General features: G+C 41.1%; 1 protein-coding gene across 2 annotated transcripts in view; it reads right to left on the bottom strand.

The window, feature by feature from the left end:
* The window catches only part of MYLK4 (myosin light chain kinase family member 4), a 50,062-nt gene that overhangs the window by 13,203 nt on the left and 18,959 nt on the right, over window positions 1-17,900 (bottom strand). For both annotated transcript variants that reach the window (XM_080377813.1, XM_080377814.1), the window contains exons 2-8: window positions 8,635-8,701; window positions 7,680-8,136; window positions 6,829-6,848; window positions 3,923-4,028; window positions 2,968-3,061; window positions 1,737-1,846; window positions 465-606 (exon numbers count right to left, since the gene is read on the bottom strand). In XM_080377813.1, the coding sequence (XP_080233939.1) occupies window positions 465-606; window positions 1,737-1,846; window positions 2,968-3,061; window positions 3,923-4,028; window positions 6,829-6,848; window positions 7,680-8,136; window positions 8,635-8,701 (996 nt within the window). The remainder of the gene's footprint in view (window positions 1-464; window positions 607-1,736; window positions 1,847-2,967; window positions 3,062-3,922; window positions 4,029-6,828; window positions 6,849-7,679; window positions 8,137-8,634; window positions 8,702-17,900) is intronic.

Raw genomic sequence — 17,900 nt, 5'->3', positions numbered from 1 at the left:
ATACTGAATGACCCTTGAATTTAGTTCTACTCACTCATGCCTTGGTTTCTGCATGGTAAAAAATGGGGATAATTGCTACGCCATGGCTGATGTGTAAAATGGAGATCTTGTGCAGTTGAGTTAAATAATATTTGCACAGTATCTTGAGATCCAAATATCAAAATTGAAAATAGGAAGGTACAGAAAGCTGCTGGCTTTCTGTAAAATCAGTCTGTGGAAGTCTGTAAAATCAAGTGCTGTGGGGCTTGATGACATATGACCACAATTCTCATCTAATTTACTTACTCCTGTAGTAATTTAACTGATCTCATTGTGGTTAAATTAAATACACATTGATCTGAGGAAAGCAGAATAATGCCCTTTGTTGTTTCTGACATGGGAATCTCTTAAACTGTATGGCCTACCATTAAGAATAAGAATTTCCACAGCTGTCATTGCACAAAACATACATCTCAGTTCTCTACCTTGAGATCCAAATGAAGAATGTACATTTGGTGCATGTACTGAATTCCCTCGCAGATCTGTTTTATAAACAAGATAGTATCCATCTCTGTCAAATTGCAGTTTTCATCAATAATTCGGTCAAATAACTCTCCTCCTTCCACACTGATGAAAGAAAGACAATAAAGTGGTGACTAAGTCCAAATCCAATCCCATGCAGTTAGAGTAATACAGAATTTATGCTATTGACTATTTTAATCATTCACAGTCAAGTTCAGTAAGGTGGGTCTACAATATGAGCTTGTAGTCTGATCCGAACTTCCCAAGAACTGGGTTCTGATGCATACTGGCCTGAATTTCTACCAGGTCTGACAGTCCAGTCTCTCATCCACTGATAAATATGAAAGTCTTGAAATTTGAACCTTATGCTGTCTTAAGTCATCATTTTGTACCAATGAAATTAATGAATTCACATGGAAAACCAAGACAACATGATGGAGAATCTGTATTTAAATCTGCAGTCTACTCCCTCAGAGTTTAAGAGGGACAGGACCCAAAATTTCAATTTGAAACTATCTAAAGTCAACAAAAATGATTTAACTTCTCACATTTCAGAATGCCTCCAGCTAACCCATTCATAGCTACACAGACATTTCCCTTTTGTGATATGCTAATCACGTAGACCAAATTTAGAGGAGTATCTGAGAATGTCCAAAATAGCCAGACTCATGTAACTTTGAACCTTCTGCCATGCCTCTCAATGTTCTAGTTATACCCTTTTTGGTTTCCTTAAGACAACATCTGCTTAACTTGACTTTAAGGCAGCTATTTTGTGCCTAATTAACCTGATAACACAGCACAAAAACCAGGTTTATACATTCAGGCACCCAGTATAATGATTAGGCACAACACCTATAGCTGGCTCCTCTTCAGTGTAAGATGTCTTCTCATTTGCCTCACAGAACAGAGGATATTCTGAGAGGTCTGTTTCTTAGCTGATACAAATCAGAATTTGAAATTAGAGAGCTGATATATAATACAGCTCTAGCCTCAAATGAAGCTGTGGCTTTACGGCACCAGGAAAGTGGTAGATCACTGGAAAAAAATGCATAAATGGCTGGATGGGAAAACTTTTCCCTTAAATTCCATTTATTTTGTTGTTCCTGAGAACATCTTTATACGTTCTTTCCACCGGTAAGAAGCTCTATTTATAATTTCAGGGGAAAGTAAGAAGGAAATGGACAATTCTAGCAAAAGTGGTAAAGACAGAAAGGGAAAGAAAAAAAAACACTCACTATTCCATGACTAGTACAATGTCATTTTTAGATTCAAAGGCATCATATAGCTGGATGAGATTCACGTGATTCAGCTGGTTCATGACATTGATTTCATTCTTTACTTCATCCTGTAAAAAGTCATGAGTATTGTTTCAGAAGACTTTTCTCTAAGAAAGCTACATGAAACAGGACATCGTTTGAACCAGATATCTACATTATCTTCATGTTTTCACTTGTGTCAACCAAACACAGGGTTTTTCTCTGCTGCTGCAGTGGTGGATTTCAAGGCTATAGGAGCTACTAGACTGAACTCAGAGCTCGGGTGGGGGACAGCTTCAGTAATAAGCTATTTGGGGCAAAAAGGAAGGCGAGAGCTCACAAGGACAAGTGGTGGGTTCACAGGGATGTAAAGAAAAGAGTGAAGCAGAACAGGACTTGGTTCAACCAGCTGTAGTTGTACCAAATTAAGCTGTGTAAGAAAAGTCCAGGACAGTCCTCAAAACCTCCCTTTGCAGCCAGGGGAGAGAGACTGGTACTTCCATTCAGCCCAGCTATTTCAGATGTGCAGTTTAGGATGGGCTGAATCATTCTCTGGTGATGCCAGTCTTTCTCCATTGAATACAAGGGGATTCTTGGTGATCAGCCTGGCTGCAGCTGTATTTTAGTAACCCCAGTTAGCTGAGACAAATCCCACCCTTGAATGCCATTAATGACACCGCTGTCACACAAAGGGTGCTATGCATGTCTTTCCTGTGGAAGCAAGTCCCAGATGGCCATGAGATTTGCAAAACAGGCCAGACTAATTCCTCTCATCTGTATTTGTGTTAATGTCAGAAGCCCAGATCATGCCTGTTATCAGAATGTGACATCAAGTCATTTCAACAAAGGCTACAGTGTGCTTGGGAATACGCTGTGTCACAGACCTGACAAAAGCTTTTACCACTAAAGCAAACACCAACAGAATTAACAGCAGAAAGCAAAAAAGGAAAGCCAAATAAACATGAAGAGCAGAAAAGAAAATTGGAAAAATTAAGATTTAAAAAAACTAACAGAGGAAACCCCAAAAGAGGACCTTGATGAGTTACTAGAAGTTCTAGAGGAGAAGGGAAATAGAACTAGAGCCAATGGCAATCCAGCAAGTCCTATGAGCATGGTGGCTTGTGAGCCACTTGGCCAAGGTCTGTTGTGTAGCTGAAGAACACGGTGGAATCCACTGGGGAACAAAAGACTAATATCATGCTCTACCAACCTTCTGTTTAGGACCTTTTGCTTTTATAATTTTGGCTGCTAGTTTGAGACCTGTTGCCTTCTCTTCACATTTGTGCACTTGACCAAATCGCCCTCTAGGAGAAAAAAGGAGAAAAAATGTTATCAACCAATGGTACTAGTGTAAGCCCTGAATGTAAACTTGATTATAAACAACAGACATTATCTTCTCCCTGCTGGGTTCCATTTCAGTTGCTCTATTGCTGCTGTTTTGTTGTGTAGAATAGACTTGCTGCTACTCATTTAGGTACACCAAAATCACACACTGCTCTACTTGATATTATCCCACTTGAATGATTCACTACACTCACCTCGCAACATGCAATGACTAATCCCAGGGAAGTCGACAAACCGTAAGGATAATAACTCACTCACATGCACAATCTGCCCCTCTCCATCTCATCATTCTTCTCCAAGAGAGGGTTGTGATTTCATGATGAAACAAACCCATACCCAAGACCATGCTGCCATCAAAAATGACAATATCACTCTCTCCTAAACAGTGTCAGCATGAGAGATCAAGTAACCTCATGGCCTGTCAGATTATCCTGCTGATCTATCTAAACACATGCAAGTGTTTTCAGAGGTGGGACCCACTGAGAGAAAGAAGGCTACAACATGTTGCTACATTTGCTGGCTGCGATGTGAGGTAAAGTATTACAGCATCCTAGGAGCCACGTCATAAAACCTGAGGGCAGCTGGCTGACCTAGAACAATACCAACTACAAGCCAAGTCTGCTGGTGCCAAAGCTTAAGTCAAAGTTCACTCACACAGTAAAATCAGCCTCCTGTTTTCAGCCCTCTCTAAAGCACTGTTAGAGCTTAAGACTTTCATGACTTCAGCTCTAGTGAGGTACGTTGCTGCCATTCACCTCCCAGGGTGCTTGGCTGTAAATTTGTGCCTTGCTTTCCATGTTGATTGGTTTCACCTGACTTACCCTCCCAGGATTTCATTTTCGCTGACATTATAATAACTGCTGATCCCCACCCTTTTGGCTGAGACAATCCGGTGATCAAATGGTGCTGGTGGAGTAGGACTACCATCTATAAAAGACAAAACAGACAGACAGCATATGAGTGGTCACATGCAGCACTTGTCTATCTTATATTTTAGTCCCTCTTTTCCCCAGATAAGCTCATTTAAGAACTGAATACACCTACTGTTAAGTTCTATAGACAGGTCTTTCTCTGTTATTTAAGAAGTGTTTTATTCCAGGAGCTCTGGCTCAGAAAACAGGGTGTTGTTGGGGAGCTCCACTACAAAGACAAGGGTTTCTTTATTAAATTAGCATTTCCGCCCAACAGTAGCAAGAGGCAAAGTGAAACCACTAGACTTAACCAATATAACTTCGTGCCCACGAAGGGCCTCAGCAATTTGTTTCAAAGGAATTCAGCTTTTTCTCCACCTCCCACCCCACCCCACTCCTGGACTATTAATAGATGAGTATGTACTGTAACTCTCCTGTGGGGTAGGAAAAGAGGCTGAGCTTTCCTCTAGGCCCAGCTAAAAGAGGTTATTTTCCACCTTTAGCAGTTCATAGTGAAGAATCCCCTTCTCTACCGATTGACACAATACGTCATTCCCTACAGTGTGGCCATCACTTTTAAAGATCACATTTAGAGCTTGTGCACATGAGGGAGTTCCACCCTGGCCAGTAGCACCTGTGACTTCCAGTAGGGCTTAGGACCTAGCGTGGTAGGATATATGGTAACTGTCATGTGCTGCTCTAGAAATTTTCCGTCCTTAAAAAAAGGATAGCAGATAAAAGGTAAAGAGGGGCACAGAGAAGAGATGGGTTTGCAGCATCCCACTGCAGCGGCTATGGAGCTTCAGCACAAATGCAGGTCTCTGGTATTACAGTCTGGACCTCCGCATGCTGGACCATTCTGCCATCGTGATGTCAAAATCCCTGCTGGAGACCAGCCCTGCGTGCCTAATTTCTCTTTGGATTTTTTTGCAGGGTGTTGAGACTTCAATTTCATACCCACATTGTTTTTCATTTGATTGATATTCCTGAGAGTGACCTTTGGCTGACCAAGGTGACAAATACTTCTTCAACTGGTTAGGAGGGCCAGAGCCCCAGCATTTCAACATGAGCTCTCTGGTTTGGAATGCCGGCTCCCTTTTGTGTGATGCTTGTTGAACAATTTTAAAACCATTCATTACTCCAGTGAAAATGATTAAAAACATAAACAAAAAAAAAAAAATGACAGCATGTAGCTGGCAGTAATACTTTGGTCATTAATGTAGCAGTAGATTGTCCTTATTCACAGTGAATGTCCATTTTTCCAGGACACCAGCTGTGCACCTAGATATTTTTTTTGACAGTGTTAATAACTTACATGGTCAGGAAGTTAGTTCATGGTCAAGGAATTGTGAAAAGCTGGGGCTTCTGGAAGTTTGCCACCTACTTGGGATTCTGCAGTGTCTGAATTGCACGCCCTTAAGTATGGGTCTTTGCTTGTTACCAAGACCCACAAAATGCCAAGAAAACCTCTATCCTAAAGGCAGAATTTGACTCTTAACAACTTAAAGTCCAAGGCTCCCCAGCATGTAAGTGACAGAAGAAAATGTCATTCTGAAAGCTCAGCTCCCAAATGCTACCAAACTTCGGCCAAGGAAGAGTTCTTTTGAAGAGGCCAGAGTGCCACTTTAAAACTATGCCCAAGGTTTAGCCTTCAAGATTTTCCCAGTGACAGACCCTCTTTTTTCTTTTCATGCACACCAGAGGGGATTTCTCCCTATTCTAGAACAACATCCCATAACAGATCAAAGAAGCTCCAAGAAAGACAGTCTATCCTTAATGTCATCCCCAACAATCTGCCAGAGCTCAGGACAGGTTACAGAGTTTAACGTTTTGGTAGGCTATCTCCTGTTTCCTGCTACAAAAGACTAGCACAAACATTTAATAACAGTTTCACTTTCTCACTCCTCCCCCATCCCCAAAGCAAATAAATTTATTCTGAATCCTATGCATGCACATGCACACACATACATCTTGAAATCCTTCAGGCCATCCTCTCCATGTGGCATCACTTCATATACAGGGATAGGCACTGAAATTCTCAAGCTGGAGCTCTAATATTAGAAATGAGCACTCACGAACACTGCTCCAGAGTTCAGTGCATGAGTACCATTTATCAGGCTGCTCAACATCATCAGTCAGGCTTCCACACAAAAACGGGCATTTATTTTATAGGCTGCAGTCGTTCTCAATTCACATCGCAATGGTGTGAATATGAGCAAGCTGGTTTTGCAGGCTACATCCAAAGCACTGCAAATTCTGTGTTAACACGTGTTCTCAGCACTTCCATAGATCAACCAATTTTGCCACACATGGTATAATTTCTCCCACTACTCTGTACTTGGGAGTTTTAGCTCTGTTGTTAAAAGAAGAGGGAAAGAGGACAGTATTAGTGGAGTAGCTGTGGCAGAAGCAAATTAGTTGTGTCTAATTTCTGCCAGGGCAGAAGCCTCTAAGATGGAAGCAAACAGAACCGTGTTGTTTCCCAGCAGCTTAGGATGTGGCCCATGAACAACTGCTTCCCGTCAGAGCTACCATGCACACCTTTTTCCCCTACTAATTACAATCATGAAATAATTTTCTTCTACAGATGTCTCTGATTGTCACTGTAATACCAGTGGAATCAAATGCTTTGCCTTTAGGAATACTTCCTGTAGGAGCTTTTTTTAGTTTTACGTATGTCATCAACACTTTCTGCATCTACCCTTTCTTTTTGTTGTCATCTTTCATTAGGCCTTCATCATTCACTCGAGGCTTACTGCTACCACTATGCTCAAATTGGCAGGTCTGCTCAGTAACTGAGCTATAATGTCCTGTACCTTTTTCGCAGCCTTTACACCTGCAAGGACAAAATATGGCATTAGAGCAGGGTACACTTAAAGCAGAGCAAATTTAGAAACATAGGTGAAAAATGCCTACACAATTATTGCATTCAAATAGCATTAGGTTATTTTGCTTCATGGTGTAAAATAAACTGTTCTAACATTCATCTTGAGAAATAAAAATGACCTCTGAGTTAATCATGACAGCAAAATGTTTCTCCGTTACTGAAATCCTCACCTGAGTTCTTCTGATTTAACATTTGACCATCAATCTCACCTTTAAAGCAAAGGGAAAGCAGTGGGATTTCAGTCTGTTCATATAGGTTCCTGAGAGCTGAGACTGGTTTGTCCCTGAAGGGCCATATATCAGCGCAGCAAAGAAAGAATTACAGTAAAAAAAAAATTATCTGTTTAATTGCCTCAGCAAAGTTTCACAGTTATATATTATCACTTACGTTACTACATTTTGCAGTAACTTAATTCCCAGTTGGTATCTGGCCTAATCCAGCCTTACTTTGCTCATAGGTTATGTGAAGCTGCAGTATATAAGCATAACAATGCAAGAATTCTCCTCAAAGATGAAAAGCCTAATATAATTCCCATGTTCCTAAGCTATTTCCCAAGCAAATAACCAAAGTACACTGCTAGGACCATATCTGGTAGATTGTCTGCCTGTCTTTTTTAAGGGTATAATTTCAGCTTAGAGCTCAGATGAGAGAGACAAACTCATTTTACACTTTTGTATTGGGCTGAATTTTCACCAGTATTTATATTAACCAGCCACTTTGACTTGGAACTTGAACTACACATGTCTCTTAAGAATGTGCAGCCTGAGGTTCCGACCTTACCTTCCGTCTGGTGCCTCTTGATCATGGCTTTGTCCTGCCTCATCTTCATTTTGGGAAGGAGCTGGTGGTTCCTCAACTTTTTCACTCCTACCAGCATTTCCTTCCCTTTCATTCTCCTGCTCCTCTTGTCTTTCATTTCCAGACACCCTATGTTCCTCCTTCCTCTCCCCGTCTGTTAGGGACTCACTCTCTATCTGCTGCCCAGTTACCCTCTGACAAGCGTTATCACCAGCATCATCTTGCTGCTTTACTGTAGTGAAGGATTTCTGAACAGAGCTTCTCCTGTACTTGTAACAGCTTTTGAAAGCCAAACTTTCTTCTTTCTCCACTGGCCCTTCAGTATGAAATTTGGGTAGATCCATTTCAAGCAGAACAGAACTTTCATTCTTGGCATTTTCCTTGTTCAGCTTATCAACTTCTTCCTGAGAGCAGGACTGGCTCTTCTGGATGGCTCCCTCTGTAAGCGGACAAATTACCAATGCATCTGTCAGTAATTCTCTGATAGTCAGTAACAATATTAAAGTAGGGTTGTGCACTTAGCATAACTTCTGTTATACTTTGAACTAAGCATTTGCTTTCCTCTCCTACTTTCAAGGTCGGTGTAAATGTCTCCTAAGCAAGAGCAGACTACTCCTTTAAAACAGGGATGCCATGGGGCAGAAACTCTTCCCTTCGTACAGAGCACTGGAAAACATTTTTCTCACTCAAATGTATTAATGTCAGCCAAGTCAGGGTTAATAAACTCCTCATGCAAGGCACTTTTTTGAGCAGTTTGCCACCACCTGCACAGGCACATGAAAAGTAGGTTGATGTTGCTTGAACAATTCTCACTCATGCTGATGAGCATACATGTAACCCAAGCAACTTCACTGGAGCTGCTCAAGAGAGTGATGGCTATTTTTGTACGGTTGTAGGCTTAGGAGCTAGAAACTGATTAGAAAAAAAATATTCTAACCTGTTGAATCTGGTGGCTTCTTCTCTTTTGTTCCCGTCTCATTCAAATGTGACTTTTCTTTGATGACCTGTGGAGAGGGCAATTGATGTATTAGTCAGTGTATACAGTGTTCATGTTGTATTGTTCCTCATGAAATTGCAGATCGACTTTTTTGGTCACATCCAAGTACTCTGTGTTCTAATTCACGCTTTTCCTATAAATTATGGCCCTTATTTTAATCTCTACTAAGATGATCAGATTGGTACCAGTGTAAAGCAGGAGAAACTATCTCAGCTGTATTAACATCAGTGTTGGCATAAACACAGCCCAGAAAAGATCAGGACTGAGCCTCAGGGACTAAAAGAAAAAAAACATCCAGAAATGAGCTGTTGCCCTGCACACTAGCTTTTGCTGTTAAAAACTAGGTTAGTTAAACCAAAGCTAGGAATATTTAATATTCTAGTAAAATGTTCAGTAACAGTCTTACTGATAGATTTCAAAAAGTTTTTTGCTGTTAATCAACATCTGGTAACGGCATTTTTAATGATCCAGTAATTTATTACAGGCTGACCAAAACAGTTACCAGGAATCAGAGTATAAAACCCATATCAGCTTTGTAGCTCTCTCTTACATACATTTTACAATATTACAGTGACATCTAGAGGCACTTCATACCAAGCCAGCTCCTCATAAACACTCTGCTATTACTGTTACTTTTATAGCTATTTACTTATATTCCTATGCAGTTTGCTCAGTGTGTTTTTTCATTGGCTGCTCCTAGACTTGCAGTAGGATGGTGACCACAGTAAACCACGGTATCTCCTGTTGCTTGGTGCTCCTTTTCCACCTGCCTTCTTTCTCTCACAGTGCTATGAAACTGGTGCTATTATTAGTAGTAATAGGTCCACAGGGTGTGAAAAAATGCATATACCTCCAAACATTTTCCAGAGGGACTACTTTCGGTCTTTGAGCTACCAGCTGAAGCAGTGTAATACATATACAGGGCCAGGCACTTAATTTTCAGTGTCTTGATCATGCAAGCAGTCCCATGGCTTATTCATATTGTACTCAGGGCATAAATCAGTCCTATTACTAAACATTTGTTCTGGTATACCCTCCACATCTTTTATAATTTTTTGTTTGTTTTAATTTCATCAGGCTATATAGAAAATAGGCATGAAATTAAAGCAATATGTATCTGTTATAAACATAGAGTTCAAGGGAAAGGAAACTCCATGAGAAGCAAGAGGAGTTGAAAAAGTTGATGAAACTGCATGAAAGGATTTCAGCAGGACTTGTTCAGAAAATCATGATCTGCAAGGGACAAAGAAACAGTAATATGAGCATAAGAACTGAGACTGACAACTATTTTGGATGCAGTTGGTCCCAGGAAGTTGCAAGCTGCAAAATGAAAAAGGCCTAAATACAACTAGGTAAGTACCCTTGAAATATAAATTGGACCCTTGTTCACACAGAACTGAAATACAAATGTAACGATTCCAGATGGATCACAGGGAATCAATCAATTCTGCTTTTTTTAATGGTGAAAAGCACTATAAGAAGCAGGGAAAAGTCTCAGACTTATTCCTTCTGCAATGCGACCGCAATTAGTAATGCACTCTGATTCCTGTATCCCAACCTCACCGTACCACTGAGGACATCAGCTCTGATCAAATACAGTCAGCTGAGCAAATAACCAGAGAAATGGCCTCCAAGCTCTTTGATGCATGGGCCAGATTTCACTTCTGCATTCAGAATTAATTGCAGGCACACAGCACTTCCTATTAAACATTGCTGTAGTTTGCAGGTGTGAAATACAGAAGCCAGCTTTTGAAAATTCATCTGCTGGAAGGAACAGCAGACGATGTCAAACATCTGAAACTGCCAGGGTGTTACATAAATTACTACAGTGTTTACTCAAGCATCATTTCTGATCTTTTACATTTTAACAGCAGATGAGAGATTATACTAATTTAAATGAGAAAAAAAAATACAAGTGAAACATTTACTGGTACCCTTAAGAATCAATAAATGTATCTATTTGCAAAAAATATAGAGTCAATAGTGCACTAGAATAAGAAATATAAATATAAGGACTAGATATTGGACTATCTGTAGACACAACACATGAGTAGTCTACACATGAGCATTCCACTCTTCTCCATGTTTTACTATTTGTAGAACATGTGACATTATCTTGTCAAATCCTGACCCGGCAATAAAACCATGAAATTCCGTTCATTATTGCTTCCCCATAAAGGGTGGGGTTGCACCAGGTTCTCTGGAGCTGACAGAAGTCAGCATGTCCCTCCCAGCCCAGACGTGGGAAGTACAAAGCCCCCATTTGTAGTCTGTCAGGGGCATGTGCCCCCGTGACGTCTGACCCCAGGCAGCTGGGCCAGCCACCCCGAGAGCCCAGGTCTGAGCACCCAGGGCCATCATGATCTTCTGAAAATCTCATTTGAAAAGTGTGGTGGTTTGTTAATGACATCCATCCCACCCAACCTCTCTTCACAACACTCCTTTCACTCTGTTAGCAATGCGTTCTTAAGCATCTTTTTAACTTAATCCCTAATGGGATCTTATTTGTTTGTGTATTATTCTTCCTGAACCTCGGTGACGTGACTTTTTCCAGCCTGTAATTTCTAAAATGGTAGGAATCAATATTCCTTAGTGGAAATTACATGTCCACCTTATTTTTTCCCCTTTCTTTAATGACTTGAATATGCATAGTGAGGTTAATGGCACTACAGTCATTTTCCCTATTCATGCAAGCCAAAAGCTTTCAATGAAAGTTTTCATTTTAATTCCACAAAAGCTTAAACATGAAATGTTGCATTGTGACCCTGTGAAATATACCAAAGCAAAAAAGGTGTCTGTCCCTACACAAGTTGGGATTGTGTCTTCAAATATACATTTTCCAGACTTAAAACATATTCTTTCATACGAAGTATTGCTAGACCCTAAGTGATAGAGACAGAATAAAAGCCCACGTGATGATAACAGAATAATGTGAGATACTCCAGAGGCTGAAACTTCAGTATAGACCAATGGAAAAAAAAACACTTTCAGAAATTATTTAAATTGATATTAGGAACCAGCAGAAATTAAGCAATAAGCAATTATATATATAAATATAATATATTTTAACAGAAATTTTAAATGCAGCATGAAATTAATGTTTTTTATAGACATCTGACTCCTTTTTAATGAGCTGTACTTAGTTAAATTCCTTCTTTATACTGTAGCAGTCCTACCCTTGGAATGTTTTCCTAGCTAACTTTCAAATTTTTTTATTCACCTAATAAAACTCTTTATTTTTTTTTTCCGACTGCAAAGTTTTTGTAATGAATGGCCTCACCAAGCAGCCCCAACCATTCAGAGGTCCTTTATCATCCCATCACGTTTTATCTGATGTCAAGACATTATTCTCCACTTCAATCAGCCGATACTGAGACACAAAACTTTGCATATGCCTAAACCACATTTCTTACTCAGTGTCTCTTTCTCATGTTCTTAAGATACTTTGCAGAGCTTTATTATGGCAAGTTATTCTGGTTGCGTGCAAGACCTGATCACCACCCATTTATCATCATGATTAAGTTGCTTGTTCTTTGCAATCAATTCATATCACTAATAGCCAGAAATGAGCCACCTGAGCATGGTACTGTGGATGCTCACATTATCTCTGCATCGGTACAAAGGAGAATGCATCGCATATGACAGAGGTATTAGGGCAACTGCATGTGTGGTGATGCCCCCCAAAGCTGGAATCTGCTATCCCCCAAAGCTGGAACCCTTCCCTTTTGTGTTCCTCTTCAATACACACCCCTCCTCGCACTCCCCACCCCCTGCTAATGTCAAATATTCAGCAAATATATTTTTTATATAAACTTAATAATTACAAATTTACAAATGATACAAAACGTACACATGGGAATTGTCCTTTTACTGGCAGGCAGCAAATCTGCTTCCATGCCATTATTTTTTGCTATACTACACAATTTTCTGGCACCTTCAGGCAGTTTTTGACTCTTCCATGATCTTTGCAGAGCTCCTTGAACTAGATAAATCATTATCTAGAATTATTATATAAATATCTAGATACATTATATAATATATCTAGATATATTATTATCTAGATTATTATATAAACCAAACTCAAGTGACAAGCACCTTTTAATTACACACAAAAATAACCTCTGAGCCATAAGAATGGTGATTCCCCCAAGAGGAAATATAAGAGAATTTCTATGTGACCTGCTGCCTTGAAAATACACTGGTAATGAGCTAGCAACCTCTGCATGAAGACACATGCTAAATACTGAAAAATCCCTTGCAATAACACCATCCTAGGTGAGAAGCTGAAGATCAGTGAAGCCAAAGCCTTGTCCATTCCCCACTTCAGTCTGCTGACTTCCCACCTGCTGCACAGGAGAAGCAGTGGCTGTCCTGTTTTAAATGGACGCTTCCTCCTGCCAAGCTGTTCTTCTCAAAACAGGGAACCTTACACTGAAGAGTAGAAAAAGCTTTAATGCAACCAGGCTCCTGACAGAGCCCATGGTCTCAAGTGTGTCATTGGCTACAGTGCAGACACTGTGTACTGCACTGAGTAACTGATTGCTTTTAAACATCTTTACATTTTCCTTAAGGTCTAGACACTGTTGTTTCACTGAGTCAGCATCGGGCATAAGAAAGAGCTTTGGAGGCAGATTTTTTAACTCCAATTGATTGGTATAATGTTAATGTCTCTGGACTACATGGAGGCCTGTAATAACGACCAACAAGTCTGAGGCTACCAACCCATCTCCTAAGACCACAGCATTCAGCATTATCTGGCTTTGACACACGACCTTTCACTGCATCTGGGAAATCAAATCAACCTGTCGCTATCACTTTTGGGTTTCTCACCTGTATAAATTGTGGGCAACATAAGGCAAGCACAACCACTGGAGACTCTGGCTGCTTGTCCTACCAACATACTGGACAGCCTCACACCTACCCCTTCTCTGTAACGCTCAGTGCCCTCCCGTGTGTGATGACTGATGGTCCCATATGCTTCACAGGTGCACATGTGCTCATATGCATCTGTGCCATAATCCCAAAATTTTATAGGTGTTATTCTCCACATTTTCCTCATTACCATTAAATGGCTCAGCCTCAAAAGTGGGCTCCACCATTGTCACGGTGTGAGAAAGGAGGAAAAAAATCCAGCTTGAAAGCCGAATCAATGGCAGATCTTTATAACTGTGGGCATAAACCACCCATCTGTCAAACTCCTCAGGCTATTTTTTGCTACAATATCAGTTAAGTAGCCTCATTGTGAAGAGAGTATTTCTCACTTTCCTGACTCTGAGCTAAGCATGCAATGATATGAATGTCAAACACCTTCAGACTTCTTGAACCGCCCTTCCTAAGCTGCTTTCGGGAAATCGCACTGTTGGGAGATTTCCAAAGGGTTACAAGCTTCAGAAATCACATCCTACAGTTTTGATGACTCATTTTAAAATGACATCCAGAAACACGGGTTTCCTAATAATGCACTTCATTTAACAACAAGGGGGGGGGGGGGGTAAGGGGGGGGGGGGGGGGAGGGGAAAAAACTGAGATCTCTTTATTTCCCCTTCATAGAGACCTTCTCCTGTAGCACCTCACCACGCAAGCAGCATCCAGCGAATGGCATGTGGTGGGGCTGCTGCCCAGCCACCCATCACCGCTCCTCCTCAATGGTGCACATGTGTACAGAACCCAGGGTGCTGCCAGGATGGCACCAAATTAATTGCATTCCAGAGTGGCTACCCTTGTCATCAGAAGTCAGCGTGGTGGAGACCCGGCATTTAGTTGCAATTGGCACTCTGCCACCAGAGGAGGCATTCAAGCATGGTACCCTTACTACTCGCAGATGTATCTGACTTCTGTTGGGGTTGCGAGGACTCCTCACCTGAAAACGGACTAAATGGCTAGGATATCTGATAACAAAAGGTGGATTTTAGATGACTGCAGTGGGTGAAGACCTCTTGCCCGAGCAAATCTCTCCTACCACTGTCTCACCTCTTCGATGAACTTTCTGCTTTTACAGGACTGCTCTCTGATGACCTGCCTTGTCTTGCTCTCCTGCACTTACCAGTTATCTCTTCATTTTCATCAGGAGGTCTCCCTAATTTGCAAAGGAGTTATAATGGATACCTAAAATGGTCACTGTAACACATAGGTGTTAATGTCATGCCCATAAGCCATCCGAGCTGGTGTACTGGTATTTAGAAATCAGCTGTGCCTGCTTTGATTCCACACATTCCTCAGAGTTGTAGAGAGAGCAAAGCCACAACAACAGCGCCTGGCGCAGGATCCTACCCAGTGAACACTGTAGAGCAGACAGCAAATTCTGAGGCTAAATGAAAGCAAAATTAAACAGCATTCTGAATTGACAGGGCATGAAAAACCTCCTATGGCTCTCAGTAAGGGAGAGAACAGGGCAAAACAAGATGAAAATGTCATTTGGCCAAACATACCAATTTTATAGACAGAGAATTATAACTCTAATATATTACAGCTCACTCAAAAACTGGAATACTTCTACCCAGAACATATTTAGGTAAAGGCATCAGTTCTGAGGGGAAGAGGAGCACTGCAGAGCATAACGGCAGCTGAAGGTGCTGACTGGCTGCATTACTCAAGTAGTGGACAACATATCTGCTGAGATTCCGCAGAAAGCCTCTACCCTCAAACCCACCAAGGACAGCAGAAACTCTTGCAAACAGATGAAAAAACAAAATGAAACAATTCCTGCCTACTTGGCTGGAATATCAAAAATACACAGAACACAGCCAATCTGGAGAGAACTTAAATAATGCATAAGGGACCCATTAGCATTTGTAGTCAAAATGAAGGAATCAGAATGGTTATAGACTGAGGCTGAATAGACCTTAAAACACACGTGGTAAACAGCCGTTTCATAGCAGGCTCCTACTAAAGCAGCGAGTGAGTTACAAGTGCAGTGTGATACCTGCACAGGAAGGACAGAGGGTTCAAACAGAAAACACAGCTCCCCACTCCTGGGGTGGTTTTAATGTAGGAAACAGCCTCAAACTGCTAATAGTCATTTAGTCCTATGGCAAAGCCTGTAGAAATGGTAGGAGACTGAAGCTACAGCAACCTGCAGAGAACTGCAGAAAGCTCAACACTCCTTTATGATGGCAACAAAAGAGACTTTCTGACTCTCCAGGTGAGTATTCGCAGGTTAGTAGTATAGAATTGCTAAACTGTTTAATTTGGAGGAAATAAGTGAATTATTATTTTACCTCCTTTCTTCATAAGTGGAAGAAATAGGACTGAAAATGGAGTTACAGAATCATTTCACAACAGGATTATCACAGACTACTTAAAAAGGTGAACTTGAGGAAAACCTCAAGACTTTTAAAAACCCTTACTGGAGAACTTATGATTTCCCTGGGTGGTAGTAGTGAGAAAATAACTTAGAACGACAAGTAATACATGCTACTCGTCTCAGCCATGTGGTGATAGGGTCACGCTGCACTCGGTGGAAAACTGCTAGGAGACACTTGGCAGCACCAACAAAGCACGAAGTGTCTGCAGGCTACACAATATTATAACTCCAACCCAAAACAGAAATAAACTAACTCCTGTACAAGGCAGTGGAGGTATTTCAGGATGGCAGTAAAAGGCAGGAAAGCAGAAAATTTGCTTCAGAGGAGAACAATCTCTATATTTTGCAAGAGCAGAGAAAGTCCCTGTGGAGCCTGTGATCTGGAAAGTGTTCCAGCTGCTGCTGAAGCCAGAAGAGAGATTACACACCCCAGCTCCTTATCACCCCTTCTTTACCTCTCTCCCATTCCCCTCTACTCCCTCCCCGTTGTTCTGCCACTGCTTTCTGCTTAATCTCATCCTGTAAAATAAGCCCGTTAAGAAAAATTTAAAAACAATCCTACAATTAATAAAACAAACAGCAGCACCTCTCTAGAGAGGGAAGGATGGGAAGGTAGGTGATTCAGCAGTATGTAAACACAACCCATTGCCTTATCTAGATATATCCATGGCCACCTATTGCACCACCTACTCATAATTAAGAATTATTGGATTGTTTTGCAGAACCAGACTGGGGACAGCCAAGTATTTGTCAGACAGCTCAGCTGTTAGAACTAACAGGTGGCATTTGCCCATGGCTGAGTAGGGTGGATGAAAAATAGGCACATCATCCAAAACATCTGACCATCTCCAGCAATGCACAGAAGTGGGTACTGTCCTTCCAAACTAACTGTAGTGAATGGATCACCTTATTCACAGCTGTAAGGAAACAGGATAAGACTGTGTATGTCTAAAGTGATTGAAGGGTTGCTCAGTGCTGTCATATGGAGTCCACCTAGGATAAAAGAGATGTTGGTCTTACTGCCTGGTGGCCTGCACTTCTGCAGGGTCAGCATTGTTCAAAATTGTCGTCAGGTGGGGACTAGAGAAAGGGATAAGGATTGCGTTAACAGATGCAAGGGTTGATTTCTGCAAAAATGCAATCCTTATCCCTTTCTCTAGTCCCCACCTGATGATTAAAATCAGGTAGTTTGTTCATGGCTACACCACCAGCTATCGGGGGGACATTTCAGTTGTAAAACTCTGCAGGGGTGAGATCCCCTATTTCTCTATTTCTTTGCTTTTCTTTTTGCTTTTATAACAACAATTTAAAACCTCATTTGTAGATCCAGTTTGAGTACATGACAGGCAGAGGCACAATCAACCAACTTCACAGTGTCTCATGGACCAGTCTTTTCCCTGACTTGCACAGAGATGCTGTTCCTACCCCCTCACAGAGGAGAGTCTGTTTGCCTGGAACACTGGTAAATACTGCTCCTACTAAGCTGACAGCCAAGCTCAGCAGTCTCCGCTGAAGGATATCATACCATCTAACATTATTCTTAATGCAGGGCTGAATTCAAGTCTGCTTTTACTTAAACCCAAGATGACCAAGTGTTTAGTAAAGCCAGCTGTTGTTCACAGGATAGCTTGATAATTTTATGATGGTCCTTTACTAATAAATCAAATGCACAGAGAGGAAGGTAGAGAGGAAGGAAGGAAGCTAACATATGTATGCTATCTCATAAAACAAACAAAATATTAACAATGTAATAGTATCACCAGCATGATTCCAGACATGCTCGTGCTGCCTTTCCTAAGCTCTTATGCTAAACAAGCTCCTACCAAGTGTACTCAACATCACTGAGAATCTGCCTAAACAAAAATGAATCAGTGAGGGGATTACAAATGGAGCTGCTGTTGGA

This window comes from Falco punctatus, assembly GCF_963210335.1.
Source record: "Falco punctatus genome assembly, chromosome: 3".
Classification (NCBI taxonomy): Eukaryota; Metazoa; Chordata; class Aves; order Falconiformes; family Falconidae; genus Falco; species Falco punctatus.
Note: the sequence above shows the minus strand (reverse complement) of the source record. Positions and strands in the feature narration are given on the sequence as shown.